This window comes from Ovis aries, chromosome 1, assembly GCF_016772045.2.
Source record: "Ovis aries strain OAR_USU_Benz2616 breed Rambouillet chromosome 1, ARS-UI_Ramb_v3.0, whole genome shotgun sequence".
Classification (NCBI taxonomy): Eukaryota; Metazoa; Chordata; class Mammalia; order Artiodactyla; family Bovidae; genus Ovis; species Ovis aries.
The window spans coordinates 228,231,940-228,252,407 of NC_056054.1; the positions used below are offsets into that span (position 1 = coordinate 228,231,940).

General features: G+C 43.4%; 1 protein-coding gene across 14 annotated transcripts in view; it reads right to left on the reverse strand.

The window, feature by feature from the left end:
* Nucleotides 1-429: 429 nt before the first annotated feature.
* The window catches only part of SCHIP1 (schwannomin interacting protein 1), a 186,604-nt gene continuing 166,565 nt past the window's right edge, over nt 430-20,468 (reverse strand). For 8 of the 14 annotated variants that reach the window (XM_042235034.1, XM_042235018.1, XM_042235040.2 and 5 more), the window contains 6 exons: nt 12,281-12,398; nt 9,767-9,964; nt 8,709-8,832; nt 6,107-6,200; nt 3,015-3,052; nt 430-1,070 (listed from right to left, as the gene is read on the reverse strand). In XM_042235034.1, the coding sequence (XP_042090968.1) occupies nt 988-1,070; nt 3,015-3,052; nt 6,107-6,200; nt 8,709-8,832; nt 9,767-9,964; nt 12,281-12,398 (655 nt within the window). In that variant the 3' untranslated portion in view covers nt 430-987. The remainder of the gene's footprint in view (nt 1,071-3,014; nt 3,053-6,106; nt 6,201-8,708; nt 8,833-9,766; nt 9,965-12,280; nt 12,399-20,468) is intronic. The other 6 variants (XM_027958909.3, XM_027958926.2, XM_004003210.6 and 3 more) reach the window with 1 other exon arrangement.

Below are 20,468 nucleotides of genomic sequence, written 5' to 3' on the forward strand. Positions count from 1 at the left end.
CTCTGTCCGTGGGATTCTCCAGGCAGGAACTGGAGTGGGTTGCCATTTCCTTCTCCAGGGGATCTTCCTGACCCAAGGATCACACTCACCTCTCTTACGTCTCCTGCATGGGCAGGCAGGTTCCTTACCACTGAGCCACAAGTGTTGAAATTACAACAGATAACTTTAAGCAGGAACAAACGTGCTGGCTCTGATGTTGATATTGCCTTCTTCGGACCACACACATGCACACACACACTCACACACACTCGCACACAGGCTCCCAACACTCCACAATCTTCCTGGCAATTCCCTGCATTGCCTGTTCTCTGGAGCCCTTTGTTTTTCACTGATAAAGGCTTCCCAGTGCGCGATTTCAGTTGAGGAAGAGTGAAGACAGACATATATAGCCAGCGTAGGGCTTGCTAGTGAGCAAAAAGACATATCCTATGAAACAAAGTTTTAATCTTTATTTTACATATTTATACATAAAACTTTTAAGGAACCCTCTGAATCCAACAGAATGTTAATAGCACATCTAAAAATGAACTTCAGGTAGTCAACATTCACAAAATGTTGAAAACTGATTAAAATATACATATTACGGAGAGCTACAACTTCACTACGAGGCAGGCATGTATTTTTTGACTTGGATAGCACCGTCATTTACAGTTCTTCTTTAAAACTACAGTGAAGAATGACAGCAGTCAATGGTAAAATACTGCTCCAACTCATAATCTCTAAACAAATAAAAATAAAGTTAAAACTACCCTCTTTGATTAATCATGACTTGTGGTGGTGTAAGTACTATACATTTTTTTGTAACAATATTTTATTAAAATGCCTGATATTGAGTGGCACAGTAAAAAAATTAAAATAAATTAAGAAGCAAAGGCCAATCACTGGACATTAAGCTTCAGACATTATCAATGACTAACACTGATATTTGTTTGTTTCTGTGCCACCTTTAGCAACAGCATTTTTACAACCACAGAAGCAAAAGAAAGTCTAGCTTGTCCTCTGGTTGGATGGCTTCTTTTCACTTTGCAGGCATTTTCTCGGCCAGGTGCTTCTGTTGACTCTCGGCATGTCTGTGGAATGAATAACACAATTATTTAACGCTGAGGAGGAAGATCCAAACTACTTTTCCACTGGCAGCTAAAACATCCTCCATAGTAAAATCATGGGAATCAAGAAACAGTACTTAATTCAAAAAAAGAGAAAAAAAGAAAAAGAAACAGTACTTATGAGCCTTCTTTTGATTTTTTTCATGGCAAAGCTGCCTGGCATGCAGGATCTGACCAGGAATTGAACCTGGGGCCCCCTGCATTGGGAGCATGGTTTTAACCACTGGATCCCCAGGGAAGTCCCTAACTATGGATGGTGATGGATCTTAGTTGTCCAACCAGGGACTGAAGCTGTGCCCTCAGCAGTGAAAGGGTGGAGTCCTGACCACTAGACTGCCAGGGAATTCCCTTCAATTTTTATATTCTATGTATGATTCCTTTTATCTAGTAAGTCACTGGATTAGCCTGAGACATGTAGATGCCATTTATCTTTGAGAAGAAAAGTGTCGTGTTTAAAAACAAAAAGGGAAAATTAACTAGGATAATTTATTCAGCAAATGTTTAATATGGCCTTCTCTGTGCCAGGCACACTGCTTCTGGTGATGGGGATTTGGTGGTGAGCAGACAATGAACTCTTTGTTCTCATGGGGCATATATTTCAATGGAAAGAGACAAGAAAGGAACAGACAGCAAACAAGGAGACAGCAGACAGAAAATAAGTGCTAAGCAAAAAAGTCAGAACAAGCTATTGTGACAGAAAGTTAACTGCATGACTACTTTATCTAAATATGCACAAAGAAGCAAATTTAAGTATTAACAAGGCTCCTGTTAATAATACAATAATCCAATATCATTCTTACAAAGGTTAGAAATGTCTTTAGAACAAATGATAGGCTTTGGTGGATGAAAAGAGTATGTGATACTCTTCCCCCCCTCAATTAGTCCTAAGGGCATGACTGGGTCAGTGAGGGTGGGGACAGGGCTGGGTAAACTTTCTTACTCATCAAGTCCTATCATGGCCTGTGAGCCCAAAGGCGGCCAACCCAGCAGCTGGCCAGTGGAGATGGAGACAGGGGAATGGCCAAGCTGTTGATATCACTCAAATAGGCACTAATCAAACGTCTTCTGGGAGAGTGGTAGGGTCTGAAGGCTGCAAGAAATAAACGTTTTGAAGGATGATCTCAGGAAATTATAAATTGGGCAAGAGAAAAGTTATCTAATGCTGTGCTTTCCAGCTGTAATCAAAGGTTCAGGGGCGATTTCTGTGTACTGCCTTGACTTGGGCAGTCAATGACATCAAGCGTAACTCACTGGTATTAATGATGCAGAATGTTTCACATCTATGGCACAGGGAAGACAAACCACAAATATTTTCAGAAAAGGGAAGTGACAGTAGTGTCCTTGCCACATGCAGCAGCCCACAAATAATATTCCCATATTCACTGAACACTAAAGGGACTCAGGAAAAAAAGGTAACAATAGCACTGTATCCCCAAGAAAAATCATGCCTTTTAGCAGATCATCTTTTTTAGGTGTGTAAAAGAATCTTGATTATTTTCATAAAGTAGCTCAAAGGCCTCACTTGAACAAACTCAGCTCAAGAAATATTTTGATACCCAGTGGCTAAGATTCCATGTAGCTAATTAAATTATGGTTCTTATAGCAGCTTTAAATATGTATCTCTTTGTGTGAGTGTGTTGTGCAAACCTACAACATGAGGTTTTCTGAGAGACAAGGAAAGAACAGATAGGTAATAGCTTCAGAAAATATTGAAAGTTGGGTGTTATTTTTGAGACACCCATACAAGGGTGAATTTCACTAAAATTTTAAACAAAGGAGGGAAAGAGTTTCAGTTTATAAAACTAAAAGGTTCTCATCAACTATTTATATGAAAGTCTTTAGTAGAATTAATTTCACTCAAGCCCTACAAGAACTCCTTTACATCAACAATCACTTTTGAGGACTTACTATGTGCTTGGCAGCCCCTGTCTGAGGCTCTGAGGACTCTGAAATGAACAAAAATAAGCATTGTGTCTAAAGCTGAAGATCTAATACTTTGGCCACCTGATGTGAAGAACTGACTCATTGGAAAACACCCTGATGCTGGGAAAGATTGAAGGCAGGAGGACAAGGGGGTGACAGAGGATGAGATGGCTGGATGGCATCATGGAGTCAAAGGACATGAGTTTGAGCAAGCTCGGGGAGATAGTAGAGGTCAGGGAAGCCTGATGTGCTGCAGTCTCTGGAGTCGCAAAGAGTTGGACATGATATAGCGACTGAACAACAACACAGCCAGGCTGGGAGAGACAGCAAACAAATATAACACAATATGATCAGGCCCCACTTGGGAGGAACGCAATGCTGCCAGAAGCACAAAGAGGGTCCTAGGTCAGTCTTGGGGGTTCAGGGAGCACTACTCCAAAGAAGTATCTAAACCTGTGGTTTTCGAATTAGGCCGTGTATTGGAGTCATCAGGAAAGCTTTAAAAAACTTCTAATGCACAGAAGTCCCTGTCTCACAGAATAGTTAAATCAGAACCTTTGGGAGTGAGACCCAGGCATCAATATTTTAAAAGCTCCCCAGGTGATTCCAATGTGCAACTGAAATTGAGAACCATGGACCTGAACTGACACCTGAATGGTAGGAGCTGGACAGGTAAAGGGAGGTGAGCAGGGCTTCCTGGTGGCCATGCTCTCAGCCTCTGGGATCTGGCAGCAACATTCTGGCATGGCCACCTTTGGGGAAGTTGAAGTATATTTAGATTCCACCCCCCATGAGCAAAATTATATTTTTGCAGCCAGAAATGGACATAGAAACTACTCCCCACCTGCTCTTGTTTCAAGGGTTCCTCCAACACCTTTAAATAAGTGACTCCTCTCCTCTAAACCCATGGTTCTGCCCTCCCTGTCTCCCACCATCATACCATCTGCAGTATAAACATAGTACAGTGCAGACCTAAGTAACAGCTGAACATTCTGAGGAAAGGGAGGGGCCTCTGAATGTCTTCTTTGCACCAAGGAGTGCCAGCACTGCTCTGAGGGACAGAGAAACTGTCCTCTGTTACCACTGGCAAGTCACAGAATTGATGAAAGGATTTACATATTTTTCAGAAGATGCATGTCCTTATACAGTTCACTACTGATTTCCCAGAATCTTTTTTTTAAAAAATAATTTTATTTATTTATTAGCTGTGCTGGATCTTTTGTTACTGCTTGTGCTTTTGTCTAGTTGTGGGGAGCAGGGGTTACTCTTTAGTTGCCTCGTGCGGGCTTCTCATCATGGTGGCTTCTCTTATTGTGGAGCACAGGCTCTAGCGCACTGCTGATGCTGCTGCTAAGTCGCTTCAGTTGTGTCCGACTCTGTGCGACCCCATAGACGGCAGCCTACCAGGCTCCACCATAGGGCACTGGTCTGCAGTAATTGCGGCTCACGGGCTCTAGAGCAGAGGCTCAACACATGTGGCTCAGGGAATTAGTTGCTCCGAGGCTCCTGGACCAGGGGTTGAACCCCCGGCTCCTGAATTGGCAGGTGGATTTCTTTACCTGTGGGCCACAAAGGAAGCCCCTGATTTCCCATAATCTTAACCCCTATATGCAAAGTTCTTAGCCAAAAAGGGAGGTGTCTTACAATTGCTGGTGCAGTGCCTGAATATATCTGTAGGGGGCAGTAACAATACTTGAGTGGTACCAGCTAAGACGGTATGAGAAGACCTTCTGGTTTTTTGTGTGTTTTTGTTACGAGCAATGGCAATAACATCCAAAGCATACAAAACAGAGTGCTGCCCATAGGTCTTTAAAAACAAGCTTTAAACATAGTTCTGCAGTCTTCATTTTGTTACCTGAGCTATTTTTATAACATTGCATTTGGGAAAATATTTTACGCAGTGTCTCACACAGAGAAGAGGTCCCTGTGGTGAGTGCTGAGAGCACTGTCACTACATATGTTGTCAAGCTTCCCTTGGATGGTTCTGGATCACATGGTTAATTCCTTATGTTATTGTGACAGCAGTTTTCTTTCTTTCTTTGGGAGCCTCTACTCTCTGAATACCATTTCTGGGATTAATAGTAATTGTTGCCTTGTGGCTTAAAGACTTCCTATAAACTGACTCAGAAAAGGTGTCATAAGACCGTAGGAATGCTCACAGTATTTTCATGCACTTCACATACTTATTGTGAGAGGCTTTTCCACGAAGGAAATGACAAAGAAATGCAAGATCTTGACCAGCATTAGTCTAGTTTCCCTATTCCCCAGGGAAGGAGGCATTCTTCACCTCTTTACAGAGAGGGGGCCTGGAGCCAGGCCCAGCTATAAACTCAAGTCTTGGAGTCTCCCCATGCTGAGAGCAATCTGGTGGAAAGATGCTGTGGAAAGATGCCAGGGTCCTTGCCTTCTGGGCATGGCAGATGTCATCAGGAGTTGGGTCAGATAACAGCAAGTGCCACTTGGGGGCACCCACCATGTGCTGGAAGCATGCCAGCATGGAAGGGCTTAGGGACAACTCCCCAGAGGATGGTCCTTCAGGATAAAGTTCTTAGGCCAGAACTGCTGACCAGATTGAGGTGGGGGTGTTCCAATGCACTGACAATCCATCACGAGGGGAGAATGGTTGAGAAGAAGCAAAGCATTTGGGTGGGAGCAGTTCTGGCTACTTGCACGCATGCTCAGTCACTCAACCATGGCCGACTCTTTGAGATCCGTGGACCGTTTCCCTCCATCTAAATAGCTGACACCAGCAGAGATTAGGTGAGTTACTCGTGGAAGTAAAGGAAGAAATTCTCGACAGCTCCATGTGTGTGTCAGTCCCTCAGTTGTGTCTGACTCTTTGCAACCCCATGGACTATAGCCCTCCAGGCTCCTCTGTCCATGGGATTCTCCAGGCAATAATACTGGCGTGGGTTGCCATTTCCTTCTCCAGGGGATCTTCCTGACCCAGGGATCAAACCCTCATCTCCTGTGTTGGCAGGCAGGTTCTTTACCACTAGCGCCACCTCACTCCTGCCTTAATTCTTAATTCATCCCGGGCTTCTTTCCTTCTTTGGGAAGGGTGAGGCCCCACTGACCTGGTCAAGTCCTCGATGTCCACCAGCATGGCGTCCTGCTCCGTGTGCAGCTCATCTCGGATAAGGAGCAGCTGGACCAGCTCTTCATTCAAGCCTGGGATAAAGGAAAAAGAGCAATAGAAATAGATAAAGCTGCATCAAAGTCAGGATATGAAACTACGTATGGACCATTGTATGTGTACCACACACACACACACATATATACAAACAGCTAAACACAGTAGGAAAGTATTTTTGCTGAAATGTTAGGGTTCTCATTAGCTTCTCAGAAGCTCAGAAGTCACCCATTTGAGAGCACTAGTTTGCCTACTGATAGACATGTTGGAAGAAAAGGAGTATGAAGTAAATCCAGTTACATTCACATTAAAGTGGGAAAAGAAGTGGTTAGCTGTTAGGAAAGTAGCTTGTTAGAAGACGTGGGAGTTTATTTTGAAGATATGTAAAAAGTCTGGGGCATGTCGAGTTTTCCACTGTTCATCTTCAGAGGGCTCCAGCCACACTGAGAGCTGAAGGGGCCGCCGCACCTGATGGGCACCACATTCTAATGCCCAACCGGAGAGGGAGGGGCCCAAGGATGCTCAAAGGTTACCTGGGGCCACGAGGAGGAGCAGCCCAACGTGCAGGCTGTTCAAAGAAAGAGTAACATCTAAAGATGTGGGAGAACGAAATAGGAAAGACCTGAAGAAATAACACCTGGTGTCCAGGCAACAGGTGCTGAGGAAAAGACTCCTTAGGATTTATACTGGGAATACAATAGATGGAAACATGGCTCGTCTTGCTGAAATCTGTGCACTGGGTTAATCTGGCTTCTGCCATTGGAAAATATAAACAATCCTGGGGCTGCTTCTTGCTTTTTCCCCTCATACTGACTTAGAACAAAAGCTTCTAGGTCTGAAAACGTGGACACGTGGGGAGAGCATTCACTTGGCAAGAGCTCTATGCCCAGCAACAAAAGAAAGGAAGAGGGTACTCAGCAAGGTCCTCCTTGAAAACGCTGGATTCAGACCTGAAATGATGCATTTACCTGCCTTTAGTTTAGATTTGTTTCCAATTTTAAAAAGGAGAAAAAAAAATCATACAAAGAAATCTAAAACTTCCTCTACTCCTGAAAAGGACTAGCTGGCAATGTTATTTAAGTCTAAGGAAGATATTTCGATGGTAAGAGATCAGAAAGCCTTTTAAATCCTTCAAAGGAAAATACTCCTAGTAATTTATTCTCAATGAAAATTAAAATGTAGTAGAACTTCAAAAAAAATCCTATGAATCTATAGTTTCCTAATTAAAATGTAAACCTTTTCTTTTGATTTTAAAATACTGAAGGTATTGGGTTAAGAGGTTAAGACTCCTTGCTTGCACTGCTGTGGCTGTGAGTTCGACCCCTCGTTGGGGAACTAAGATCCCTCATGCTGCCTGGTGTGGTTGCCCCACCTCCCCAAAATACTGAAGGTATTAAGTTGCCACTGCGCCTTCTCTTTTTTTCTAGTGAGTTCTTAGGGCAGCCTTCTATATTGCCATAGCACATGGGAAGGTCTTTTCTATATGAAGTTTAAAATTTTTTATTATGGACATTTTCAAAGTGATATAAAAACAAAGAGACTTGTTTAATGAATCCCCTTGCCCTATACATCCAATCAGCTGCAAAAATAATCAACTCCTGGCCAGTCGTAACTGACCTTTCTCCCCTTCTCCAGTGAGGTCATTTTAAAGTGAATTTCAGACATCCTATTGTTTCATACATAAATGCTTCACGATGCATCTCTAAAGACAGGGCTCTTTTTTTTTTTTAATTAACATAACCATAATGCCTTTATTGTACCTGAATAAGTCAATACATCTTTAATAAAACATTTAGTCAGTGTTTGAATTTCCCCACTTGGTTCCCAAATGCTTTTTTATAGTTGGTTTGCATTGGGCTGGCATGTCTCTTAGGTGGTTTTAATCTATCAGCCATGGACTTTATGGACTCATATGTTTCAAGGCTGGAGGGTGAGAGTTCATCTGGACTCAGCAAGATGCCCTAATGACTGAGCTCTCTCTGTTACTGGCCCAGCACGCGCCCTTCTCTGCAAAACCAGCTGAGTGAATGCCACTCACGCACCGCAACTCCCTGCACACTTCCGGTAGAGGTCCTTCTTTATTCTGGGGGTAAAAGGCCCACTCCTTCTCACCCTAAAATTTTCACCTATCGGTCCTATACACTTTCGCCACCTGAAGTCCCACAACAGAAGCTGTATTGGATCTGATGAGCTAAAATAAATGTATATACAAATAAAGCTGAGCATATAATTGTATATGTATAATGCATATACAAATATATATAAATATAATAAAAGACCTGGAACTACTAAACTGTATTCTACAAACAGGTGTTGTGACCCAAGTATACGCCAGGCACTGTGCTAGAAGCTGGGGATTTCAGATGAATAAAAAGGACCTTTAATCTCTGTGAAAGTTTCTCAACATTTTGTAGGGAAAAAACAAAGGAAAAAAGAGAGCATCGATTCTCTTCCTTTCCTTGCAAGGACATAGGAGGACCCCAAGGAAACGTGATATCCCATATTTAACACTTTAAATCCCATTTTCCAGAGTATCTTACACTTACTTTCTATCTGGGAATGGAGATCATTGACTATCACTTGTAGCTGCCCAATAGTCATGTCTCTCAGGTCAGTGGGCTTTAAACTTCTTTTCATCAAGCATTCACTTATATGAGGCAAGTGTGGCAGCTGAAGACACAAAGGGAAGAAACAGAGATGAGAGCAGAGCAGTAAGCATACTGAATACAGGACCAAGTTTTCTCCTAAAAAACGCACCTTCATTCACCCACTTCAGGGTCCTCACTGAAAAGCTTTCCCTGTCTGACTTTTCCAATGCAAGGCCCTCCATTCACACATCACACATTCTCAAATGTTATCAGCATCATAATGGGACACTACTCAAATCAAAAGCTTTTGGACTGGTCTACAACTTAGTCAATAATTAGATCCACAAATGAATTACCAGAGAGCTCAAGCAGTATCACTTACATAGATTAAATGACTAAGATCCATTATTTATTAATTTATAGCATGCTACAAGCACTGTGCCACTGTGCCAAGCACTACACACTTTTTCCACTGAATTCTCACAATCATGCTCTGACACAGGTGTTATTATTATCCCCATTTTGTAGATGAGAAAACTGAGACTTGCCCAGAGCCCCACAGTAGATCAATGGCAGGGCTCGTCTTAAGCTCCAAAGGCCAGGACCTTTATCCACCATATCATACTGTCTTCACTCAACAGTAGGAACAAAGAGTTAAAGCAATCGTGAGTTTGCCACAGCAACGGGTTCTTAAACTGAGACCGCTTTAAAGGAATTAAAATATTCTCACAACAGCTAATACTGCCCCGAAGACACAGAGTAGATAGATATGAATGGGGAGCAAAGTTTATGTTTGTGAAATCTGTAGCTTATGCATCCTTCTGTGATACAGTAGGAAGGAAAAAGAAACAGACTTAAAAATTTCTCAATGACGTTTTACACAGTGCCTTCTAGAAACCCAAGTTTGCATAACTCTGGGAAAGGACTGTCAGCCTCAACCATTTGCAGCCACCACTAGCCAGCCAGCCACCACACGCAAGCCCCCAGTCAGTTGCGTTTCGGCGCTCGCTGCTTACGAGATCAGCGACGGGAGACTTCTTCCTGTTCTGTTTTTCCACTTCTACTTGCATTTTGGCCATTGGTTTGGCCATGGCAAGGGCCATTTTGGCTTCGGCTTGCAATTTCTTCTGCCTTGTGAGGAAATCCATGTCATCCAGGGATTCGGATTCTTCTTCAGTAGTGTCTCTATCTGAATAGGAAGAGCTCTGTTTGCTCTGTGAAGGGAAAAAAAAAAAACAGCACCTGAGCTTTGTGTGCTGGGTACCACCTATGAGGATGGACTATAGCCTTCCCTGAGCCCTCTCTCAGCACAGCCAAGAATCCCCTCCATCAACACAACTCAACTCTTGATTTGATCTGTACCAATCACAAATAACTTTTATTGAATGATTATTTATTTACCATTAGCATTTAGTGGGTCAGGAAATTCCCCTGGAGGAGGGCATGGCAACCCACTCCAGTATTCTTGCCTGGAGAATCCCATGGGAGGCTACAGTCCAGAAGGTCAAAAAGAGTCGGACAGGACAGAAGCAGCTTAGCACACAGCATTTAATGGGAATAATGTGCTAGCATTGTTCTGAGTTCTTTGCATATTACTTTTTGCATTTATTTTCTACTTTACATTTAATAACTGTATTTCAATATGATTATTTTTTACCTTTTTAATTAATTTTCATTGGCATATAGTTCCTTTACTATGTGGTGTTGATTTTTGCTGTACAGCAAAGTGAATCAGGTATATATGTGTGTTTGTGTGTATGTGTATATATATATATATATACACTCCTCTTTTTCAGCAAGTAACACTTTCAAAGGTAGTTTATCTCCACAGTATCAATAAAAGGCTGATTTTAGCATAAAAAGTAACAGAATAATAGGGAGAATATATATTTATAACAAACTTGAGACTTTTCTTTGATTCTCACTCTCAAAACTTTCTTGAAGTGAACAGACTACAGCAAACCATTTCACCCAGAGCTAAGATGGTGTGTTACTCCCCGAGTGGACAGGATCTCAGCTATCCAAAGAAGTTCTCATGTGGCACTGTACTCAACAACTAATTCAGTTTCCTGTTAGTTGGTCTTCGATAAGAAAGGTGCGGGACAGACCTCCCAGAGAGGAAAGACATTCAGGAACAAGCACTCAGGATCATCGAGTCATCTTTTATAGATGTGTGCAAGGAAAAGTGTTGTTTAGTTGCTAAGTCGAGTCCCACTCGTTGCGACACCATGGGCTGTAGCCCGCCAGTCTTCTCCATCCACAGGCAAGAATCCTGGAGTGGGTTGTCATTTCCTTCTCCAGGGGATCTTCCTGACCCAGACATCTGACCTTTGTTTCCAGCTTGGCAAGCGGACTCTTTACCACTGAGCCACCAGGGAAACTCCGCAAGGAAAGTAAGCAGTGCTTAACTCACATTATCTTGCTGGTTTTTCTGAGCGGTATCTTTTAAGTGCTAGCCCTCCCACCCCCTGTCAGGACTCTATCCCCCATCTTTTAAAATGTGTCCACTGCTAGTCTATGCTCATATTTCTAAGACCAATGGGGAAGAATGGTATATAGCACATTTTCTATTTTTTTATTTACCACATGCAATTCTTTTTTTAAAATTAATTTTTATTGGCATATAGTTGCTTTACAATATTGTGTTAGTTTCTGCCCTATAGCAAAGTGAATCAGCGATATGTTTACATATATCCCCTCCTTTTCGGATTCCTTTTCCATTTAGGTCACCATGGAGCAGTGAGTAGAGTTCCTTGTGCTATACAGTAGGTTCTCAGTTATCTATTCCACACCTAGCAGTGTATATATATCAACCCCAATCTCCCAAATCATCACCCCCTCTTTTTCCTTTCCCCTCCAGCATCCAGATGTTCTCTACATCTGTGTCTCTATTTCTGTGCTGCAATAAGATAATCGATACCATTTTTCTAGATTCCACATATATGTGTTAATAATATATGATATTTGTTTTTCCCTTTCTGACTATTTCAGTCTTATGACAGTCTCTAGGTCCATCCACGTCTCTGCAAACGGCACCATTTCATTCCCTTTTATAACATATTTTCTTTTATAATTTTTAGGGTCTATGTGATTTTCCTGATGATTTAATATGAAAGTAGCTGCTAACTTTAACAAAACTTATGTGTCCTCAGATCACAGTTTTAAGTTTTCAATCACTCAAATTTTAGGAGCATCTCACATTAAGAAGGCCTTCCCCAATGGCTCAGACAATAAAGAATCTCCTGCAGTGCAGGAGACAGGGAGATCCCCTGGAGAAGGGAATGGCCACCCACTCCCATATTCTCGCCTGGAGAATCCCATGGACAGAGGAGCCTGGTGGGCTACATACAGTCCACGGGGTTGCAAAGAATCAGACACGACTGAGTGACTTTCACACTTCACATGGTAAGAAATGTCGCGAGACATCTCGTTTTAAATCTCTGCAATGTTAGTTCCTGATCAACAACAGAAGAGAAGCTAAGTGACCAGGAAAGCACACTCTGAACCTCAGTGGCAGCTCGGAGACTCACCATGGGAGACAAGGGGGTGTCCAGGCTGGTTTCGGTCTTGCTGTCATCAGCATCGCTGTCCTTATCACTGCCGCTGTCGTTGACAAAGCAAATCTGCAGGTTCATCCCACTCTGCAGGCTGGGCAGAAGCAAATAGAACACTAATTCCACTCGGCTATTTGTTACCCGGCAGCATCCTCAAACAGTCTGGTTTTGCTAGAGAAAGTAGTTTAATGTGTTCTTCACGGGGAGCAGTGAGTGATCAATATTATGTCTAGTTCATAAATGGTAACTTCTACTAGAGGATAAGAAAGATACATTGATGAACAGTAAGGTGATAACTTTTAACTCCTATTGTAGTAGCTTTTTTCCACACAGAAATTCATGTTGTTTGAAAACTAATTTCAAGCCACATTATAGCACCTGGCACAATACCAAACACATAGTTGGTACACGATAAAAACGTGTTGAGACACTGAGTTTACATTTTTGTCGATGAAGATGAATGGATCCTCAGCCAAACAGGGCTGCCTGGTGTCATCTAATGTCCTGCCTCACGGGGACAATCCAAAGATGCTCATTAAAGCCAGCATCCCGGGGCGAGAGCTCTCAGAAAAAAAGACTCGTTTTTTTTTTTTTTTTTTGCCTCAAATAGAAAAAGGTCAGCTATCAGACGAGTTGATCTTTGCATCTCTCACAGTGACAATAATGCCAAAGCTTATTTGGTGTTAGGAAAATATTATTTGAGGCAGTTGCCAAAAGTCTACTGAGGGAGCTCATTTATGTCATTAAGGAAAAAAAAAAAAAACCACACCAGAGGTTCACCCTAGAGAAACTTAAGGAAGCTTCCAACCTAGTTATAAAGGCACAACGCTGGAACACAGCAAGGCTCTGCAGACCACCTGGCGCACCGAGCCTCAGAGGCAGAGATGTCTTGGGAGTTCATTATGTTTGTGGCGAATCCGGGAGGCTCCAGGAGGGATGTTTCTGGAAATGTGGTCACAAAGGGCCGCCAGGCTGTGTATCTGCCACATACACAGCCAGGCTGAGGATCCAACTCTGTGTCCTAATGCTCATCTGAAGGCGAACATGTTTCATGACTGTTGACAACAAAGAGTTTTTCAAGAAGCACTTTCTGTTTTCTATTTGAGGCTAAAAGAAGCATCCCTGGGGTCTCCAGCCTGTGTGTAAGCTTTGAGAAAGAAAAAGCAGAAGGAAACTCCTTAAGCAGCAGGGGGTCCTAAGGAGGGTAGTGTAAGCCAGGTTTAGAACAGTGGATGTCGAATCTGCTCTGGCATTATTGTCACACTGAGAGACACAAAGATCAACTCGTCTGATAGCTGACATTTGCATTTTTTAAAAATTCCAGTGGGTAGGGATGCTCTGTACAAAATGCTCAGATGACTCACTTGAAGCACTTGTTTGATTGAAAACAATACAGAAGTCAGAAAAAGTACTGATTTAACACAGGCACCACTGTTACGTGCATGTACTGCCACCTGTTGTTAACTTCAGTGATTACTGAGAGTTCCAACTTATTTCCCCAGGAAGGAAATGCAGCCTTTCTCTCCGGAGGTCCAATTCTGTTGCTCCCCACCTTCCTGTGCAGGCCAGCAGAGTCAGGCCCAGGGCTGGCTGCAGAAGGTGACAGGTTCTTCTGTGATCAGCTGAGGGTGCTTGGAATCAGCAGGACTTAGGTTTGAATTCTCACTTCATTCCCTAAGTACAATACTCAATCTGTATCCTCATCTGTAAAACAGGGTGTATAATTCAGTACTTTGTAAGAAGGAAGCTCCAATACTTTGGCCACCTGATGCAAAGGCCTGACTCACTGGAAAAGACTGGGATGCTGGGAAAGATTGAAGGCAAGAGGAGAAGGGGATGACAGAGGACGAGATGGTTGGATGGCATCACCGACTCAAATGGACATGCGTTGGTGGACTCAATGGATTCAAGCAAACTCCAAGAGATAGTGGAGCACAGGGAATCCTGGCGTGGTGCAGTCCGTGGGGTCACAGAGGGTTGGATGTGACTGAGCAATAGAAAGATTGAAGGCAGGAGGAGAAGGGGACAACAGAGGATGAGATGGTTGGATGGCATCACCGACTCAATGGACATGAGTGAGTAAACTCTGGGAGTTGGTGATGGACAGGGAGGCCTGGCGTGCTGCAGTCCATGGGGTCGCAAAGAGTTGGACACGACTGAGTGACTGAACTGAACCGAGTGACAGAACAACAAAGAAAGATGAGAGGATTTAGCTCAGAGCTGGCATAGGACAGGTGCTTTGTACACAGTCATCCTCCTCTCTACTTTCTGAAAGCCTACACAAAGGAACACAGGATTTTAAAGGTGATGCAACTTTGTAAAGAGGCCCTTGAAGTCACATACTTGAACACCTGGCCTGTCACGGCAATTCCTGATACACAACTGACTCTCTGAGAGCGTCCTGAGCTGACTTGAACTGTTAGGCAGCTTGAACATTTATTGAGATGGAACTTGTCTCCTTTCAATTTTCTTCCATTAGAATATTTTTTTTTCTGGAGTAATCTAATATGTTATGGTTACCCTTTGATCCCATATAAATTAAGCTTTAAAATTCATTGTTTGTAGTTGGTAAAAAATTTTTAAAAAGTCAACCATTTTTAACAATAAAACTCAAGATCCATGGATTGGACAATAGTGGGAAATAAAAGTGCAAATTAAAAACAGACATATTTTAAAATAAAGACATTTCAAATTAAACCTAATTTGAATCTAGAATTATATCAGTTCAGTTCAGTTCAGTCGCTCAGTCCTGTCCGACTCTCTGTAACCCCATGAATTACAGCACGCCAGGCCTCCCTGTCCATCACCAACTCCCGGAATTTCCTCAAACTCATGTCCATCGAGTCGGTTATGCCATCTAGCCATCTCATCTTCTGTTGTCCCCTTCTCCTCCTGCCCCCAATCCCTCCCAGCATCAGAGTCTTTTCCAATGAGTCAACTCTTTGCATGAGGTCGCCAAAGTATTGGAGTTTCAGCTTTAGCATCAGTCCTTCCAATGAATACCCAGGACTGATCTACTTTAGAATTATATATATTTCCTATTTATAGAATAAAGTCTTGAAGAGAAGATGATACTACATAAACAGATTATAAACACACAAAATTACTGATAACACAGCAAAATAAAGTTTAAAACATCCAAAGAAATACATTTCATTCTGCAGAAAGCTTGATCATAAATTCTGATGTTTTGCCCCCAAACTGACCTTTGTGCTAAGGACCTTAGACCTAAATCAACCATCCCACACAGCGTTTCTAACTCAGGAAAGGCAAAGAAAAAAAACAGGGAAGGATTTAGTAGTTGGAGCAAAGTGAAAAAAACACCTCAGGTAGAAATTCAGAAAATCGCCTTAGTAACACATTATCACCGTGGGAAACTGCGCAGACCTTCTTACAGGGCGAGCCTAATAATTCCTTGTAGCGGTAATCATCAAGAATGTTACTCTCAGGAAAAGGAAATTATATGACACAGCAGCTAATAGTTCAGCGGGGATTTTAGTAAAGACATCTTAAAACAGACTCAGGTTTCAAGGAGGATTTGTTTGCCTTCAGCCTTTAAGCAGGTTTAAGATGAAGGCAGCTTTTAGGAAGACTCGACTGCAGCTCCCAAGCAGCGGCCAGGCTGTAGGGTGAGTGGGCTCCCCTGGTGCTGCTGAGAGTCTCTGGGCTGCAGGGTCGGGGACCATGACCCCTGTTCGGGGCCCCTTCCCACCTTGGGGAGGCATGGCCGCCCTGAGGCTCTTCCTCTGGCTGCCTGGAGCCCAGGCCTCTGTCCTCCCCACTACTGTGGGGCCTCACTCACAACAAGGCGACACAGTCTTGGGGGATTCCAGCAGTTGGGGGGCTAATTTGCCTGGATCTCTCCAGCACAGTCTGAGGTGAAAACAAAACTCCGTCCTCTTCTTGTTAATTAGTGTATAATTGAAAGCATCTAATTCGAGGTTACTTGATGTTTGGAGTGGTGCTTGGCAGACTGGTACGTGCAAAAAGCTGCTTGACATGTGTCTTGCCTTGGATTTGATTTCTGGAAGGTCTGTGTCCTGGTCACCCCAGGAACTGCTTCTCCTTATGCCACGAACAACCACACTGTTGCCCAGGGTTACTGACAGGGAGCCAAGCGCCTGAGAAGGGGCTGTCCTAGATGAAGAAGGCCCAGAAATGCAAAGAAATAAAAAGACTAAGTGTGTCTTCTGGACGTCTCTGTGACTTCATGTGGCTTTTTGAGTGCCAGTTCCTATCACCCAGAATTAGGAAGGCATCTAGTTGAGAGGCTGTTCAGCCTCAGTGTCCTCTTGGCATTTATAGTGAGGGAAACTGTTACTTGGGACTTCCTGGGTGGCTCAATGGTAAAGAATCTGCCTGTAATTCAGGAGACTCAGGTTCGATCCCTGAGGGTTGGGAAGATCCCCTGGAGGAGGGCATGGCAACCCACTCCAGAATTCTGCCCTGGAGAATCCCTGTGGTCAGAGGAGCCTGGCGGTCTATAGTTCATGGGGCTGCAAACAGTCCAACATGACTGAGTGACCAAGCATCCCATAGCATTTACATATATAGGGCTTCCCAGGTGGCTAAGTGGAAAGAATTCCCGTGTAGTGCAGCAGACCTGGGTTCAGTCCCTGGGTCAGGAAGATCCCCTGGAGGAGGGCATGGCAACCCACTCCAGTATTCTTGCCTGGAGAATCCTATGGACAGAGGAGCCTGGTGGGCTACAATCCATGAGGTCGCAAAGACCTGGACATGACTGAAGTGACTAAGCAGCAGCAAACTGTTACTCAGAAAATGTTTGCACTGATTTCTCACTACCATCACCAGACGTATTATGAAATAACACACAGAACTGAGAGAATGATGGAGTAGCAAAGATCTTACCTCCTAAGAAACTTAGCTATCTGGTGATAACATTTGGTAGAAAGATAATACTTTTTTTCTTTTCATAATACAAGGAAAAAGCCAGTTCACTCCCTGGAAGAAGTGATGGCTGGTCCTAAAGTCTGCTGTGATTCTACTGGGGGCAGCAGCATTGGAAACCCAGCCTTTGCTCTGGCCTTGGGTTTCGATGACTGAGAGTGGGCTGATGTGATGGCCAGCTCCAAAACCCAGAACTAATTTGGTGTTTCTCGATTTTAGAAACAGGAATCTCCCAGCACCAGCTGAAACTGCCCGCATTCACACAGAAATGTTTAAGATTCTTCGGTGCTATACCCTACACCACTCCTGAAACTTCACTTGTACAGCTGCATTAAGTGTGAGTTTAAAAGTATGTTCACTACTTTCTTGCCCTGGGTTGAACAACCATCTATGGATTATGGGCAAGCTGTGCTCAGTCACTCAGTCATGTCCAACTCTTTGCGACCCTATGGACTGCAGCCCGCCAGGCTCCTCTGTCCATGAGATCTTCCAGGCAAGAATACTGCAGTGGGTTGCCATTTCCCTCTCCAGGGATGGGCAAGACAGGGGTTACTTAAAGAACTCAGATAACTTGCCCCCGATCTGTGACAGCCTGATTATTAAAATGTCCCAATTCTTCTCTTCCCTCTGTCTGGTCCCTCTGTAATAAGACTGTGGCTTCTCCATCCAGAGGTAGAGTCTATTTCCTGATCCCTGGGCTGCCCTTCTGATCTACTATGGCCAACAGCGTGCAGAGGAAGTGATGGCGTTAGCGTTCTGAGTTTCCCCCTGCGGGGAAAGCTGCCACTGCCCAGGTCCAGCTCGGCCTGCTGGCAGAAGACAGACTTTGCAGCACAGAGCTCAACTGGCAATTGTCCCAACTGAGGCCCCAGGCACCTGAGAGAGCTCAGTGAAGAGCAGTAGAGGCACCTTGCCAACCCATAGCTGACCACAGACCAGGAGGAAGCCCCATGTGCACCCAGGTCTGACCAGCAGTAGAAATCAATGCTTATCATCTGACGCCACTGATGTGGGTGGGTTTTTATTATATATCATCACTGTGGCAGCAGATAACTGGTGAAAGGTTACAGAGCAAGAGGCTACAGGCTGTACCTCCAATGGCCTTTCCCCCATACTGCACTTAATCTCAGGTGTGGATTTATCAAGTCTTGCCTGTGATGGCAATATAATTTTAAGTGCATATACCTCCCGTTGTTGTTTTTTGTTTAGTTGCTAAACCGTGTCCGACTCTTTTCTGATCCCATTGTCTGCAGCCCACCATGCTCCTCTGTCCATGAGATTTCCCAAGCAAGAATACTGGAGCAGGTGGTCATTCTCTTCTCCAGGGGATCTTCCTGACCCCTGGAGCAAACCCGAGTCTCCTGCATTGGCCTGCAGATTCTTTACAGCTGAGCCACCAGGGAAGCCCATGTACTAATCCTGTAGTTGCCCATAATTTCAAGGCAACTGTATGGTTTCCTTAAGAAACAGAGTAAAAGGGAACTTCAAAACGCCTAGGCATTTCAAACATGCATTGCTCACCTTCTGTCCAAAACCACTGTGGTTATGAGAGCCTCTGGCTTTGCTGTTACTCATTGCTCAGTATGTGAGCAATCCCAGACTAGCAATCCCAACTAGTCTGTGGCTGGGCTGTTAAAATATATTACCTCTATTTATTTTAATGGATCTTTGATGCATTATTCAAAGGCTTTCTACATAAAGCCTTTCTATATTTGCTGTTGTATGAGAATTTCAAAGGAGATAGACTATAAAATGTATGCTGTAATTAACCAAGGATAGCTATAAACACGTTTCACTTTTCTAAGAATTTGTCATGAAGAAGGAGTGGGGGAACACCTGAGCTCTGGGTAAGTTTTAGATACACAGGGTGTATGATGGTGTCTATACAGGATGCACTGAGGTGGGTTAAAATGAAGCGCTGCTAGGGACTTCCCTGGAGGCCCAGTGGTTAAGACTCGGAACTCCCACTGCAGGTGGCATGGGTTTGATCTCTGGTCTGGGAACTTGATGCTTTTGAACTTGGTGTTGGGAAAGACTCTTGAGAGTCCCTTGGACAGCAAGGAGATCCAACCAGTCCATCCTAAAGGAGATCAGCCCTGAATATTCATTGGAAGGACTGATGCTGAAGCTGAAACTCCAATACTTTGGCCACCTGATTCGAAGAACTGATTCATTTGAAAAGACCCTGATGCTGGGAAAGATTGAGGGCAGGAGGAGAAGGGGACGACAGAGGATGAGGTGGTTGGATGGCATCAGTGACTCGATGGACATGAGTCTGAGCAAGCTCCGGGAATTGGTGATGGACAGGGAAGCCTGGGGTGCTGCAGTCCATGGTTTTGCAAAGAGTTGGACAGGACTGAGCGACTGAACTGACCTGAACTGGGAACCAACATTCTGCATGCCATGCAGCATGACCAAAAAAACCAGAAAAAAATTGTGAAACACCTTTGCCATTTCCCAAACCTTGCTCTTCACTCTTCTTTTCCCTACTGACTCTTTCATATTGACATTTACCATGAGATTTACAGAATTACTATTCAGAAAAGGAAAGGCAAAGTTTCTGTTTCCCAATGTTATTGTGAAAGTATACTATTTCTTATTTTACTTTAGTGGGACTGTGTTAACTTCCTTTTGCTAAAGACTGTGTAATGCATGGGGTAATCATTTGACTTTTAAAAAATTTAAAATTGAAGTATAGTTGCTGTACAGTATTATATGTTACAGGAGTGTAATATAGTGATTCACAATTTTTAAAGGTTATACTCTTCTTACAGTTACTATAAAAATACTGGCTCTATTTCCCGTTGTACGCTACATCCCTGTAGCTTATTTTACACCAAATAGTTCGTACTTCTTACTCCCCTCCCCCTCTGATGCCTCTCTCTCTTACCGCTCCCCACCGCCATCTCTCAGAGGTACCCAATGTGGTAACCACTAGTTTGTCCTCTATAACTGTGAGTCTGTTTCTTTTTTGTTATATTCACTAGTTTGCTGTATTTGGTAAGATTCCACATATAAGTGATATCATACAGTATTTATCTTCCTTTGTCTGACAATTTCATTGAACCTAATGCGCTCCAAGTCCATCCACGTTGCTGCAAGTGATAACATCTCATTCCTCCTTAAGGGCTGAGTTAAGCTGACTTTTTGAAGAGTGATATTCATACAACAGGTTCAAATACTGCTGGTCTAACATATAACATCACACACACAGTGATGCTTGTAAGTATATCAGAAAAAAGGGGGTGTTTAACTA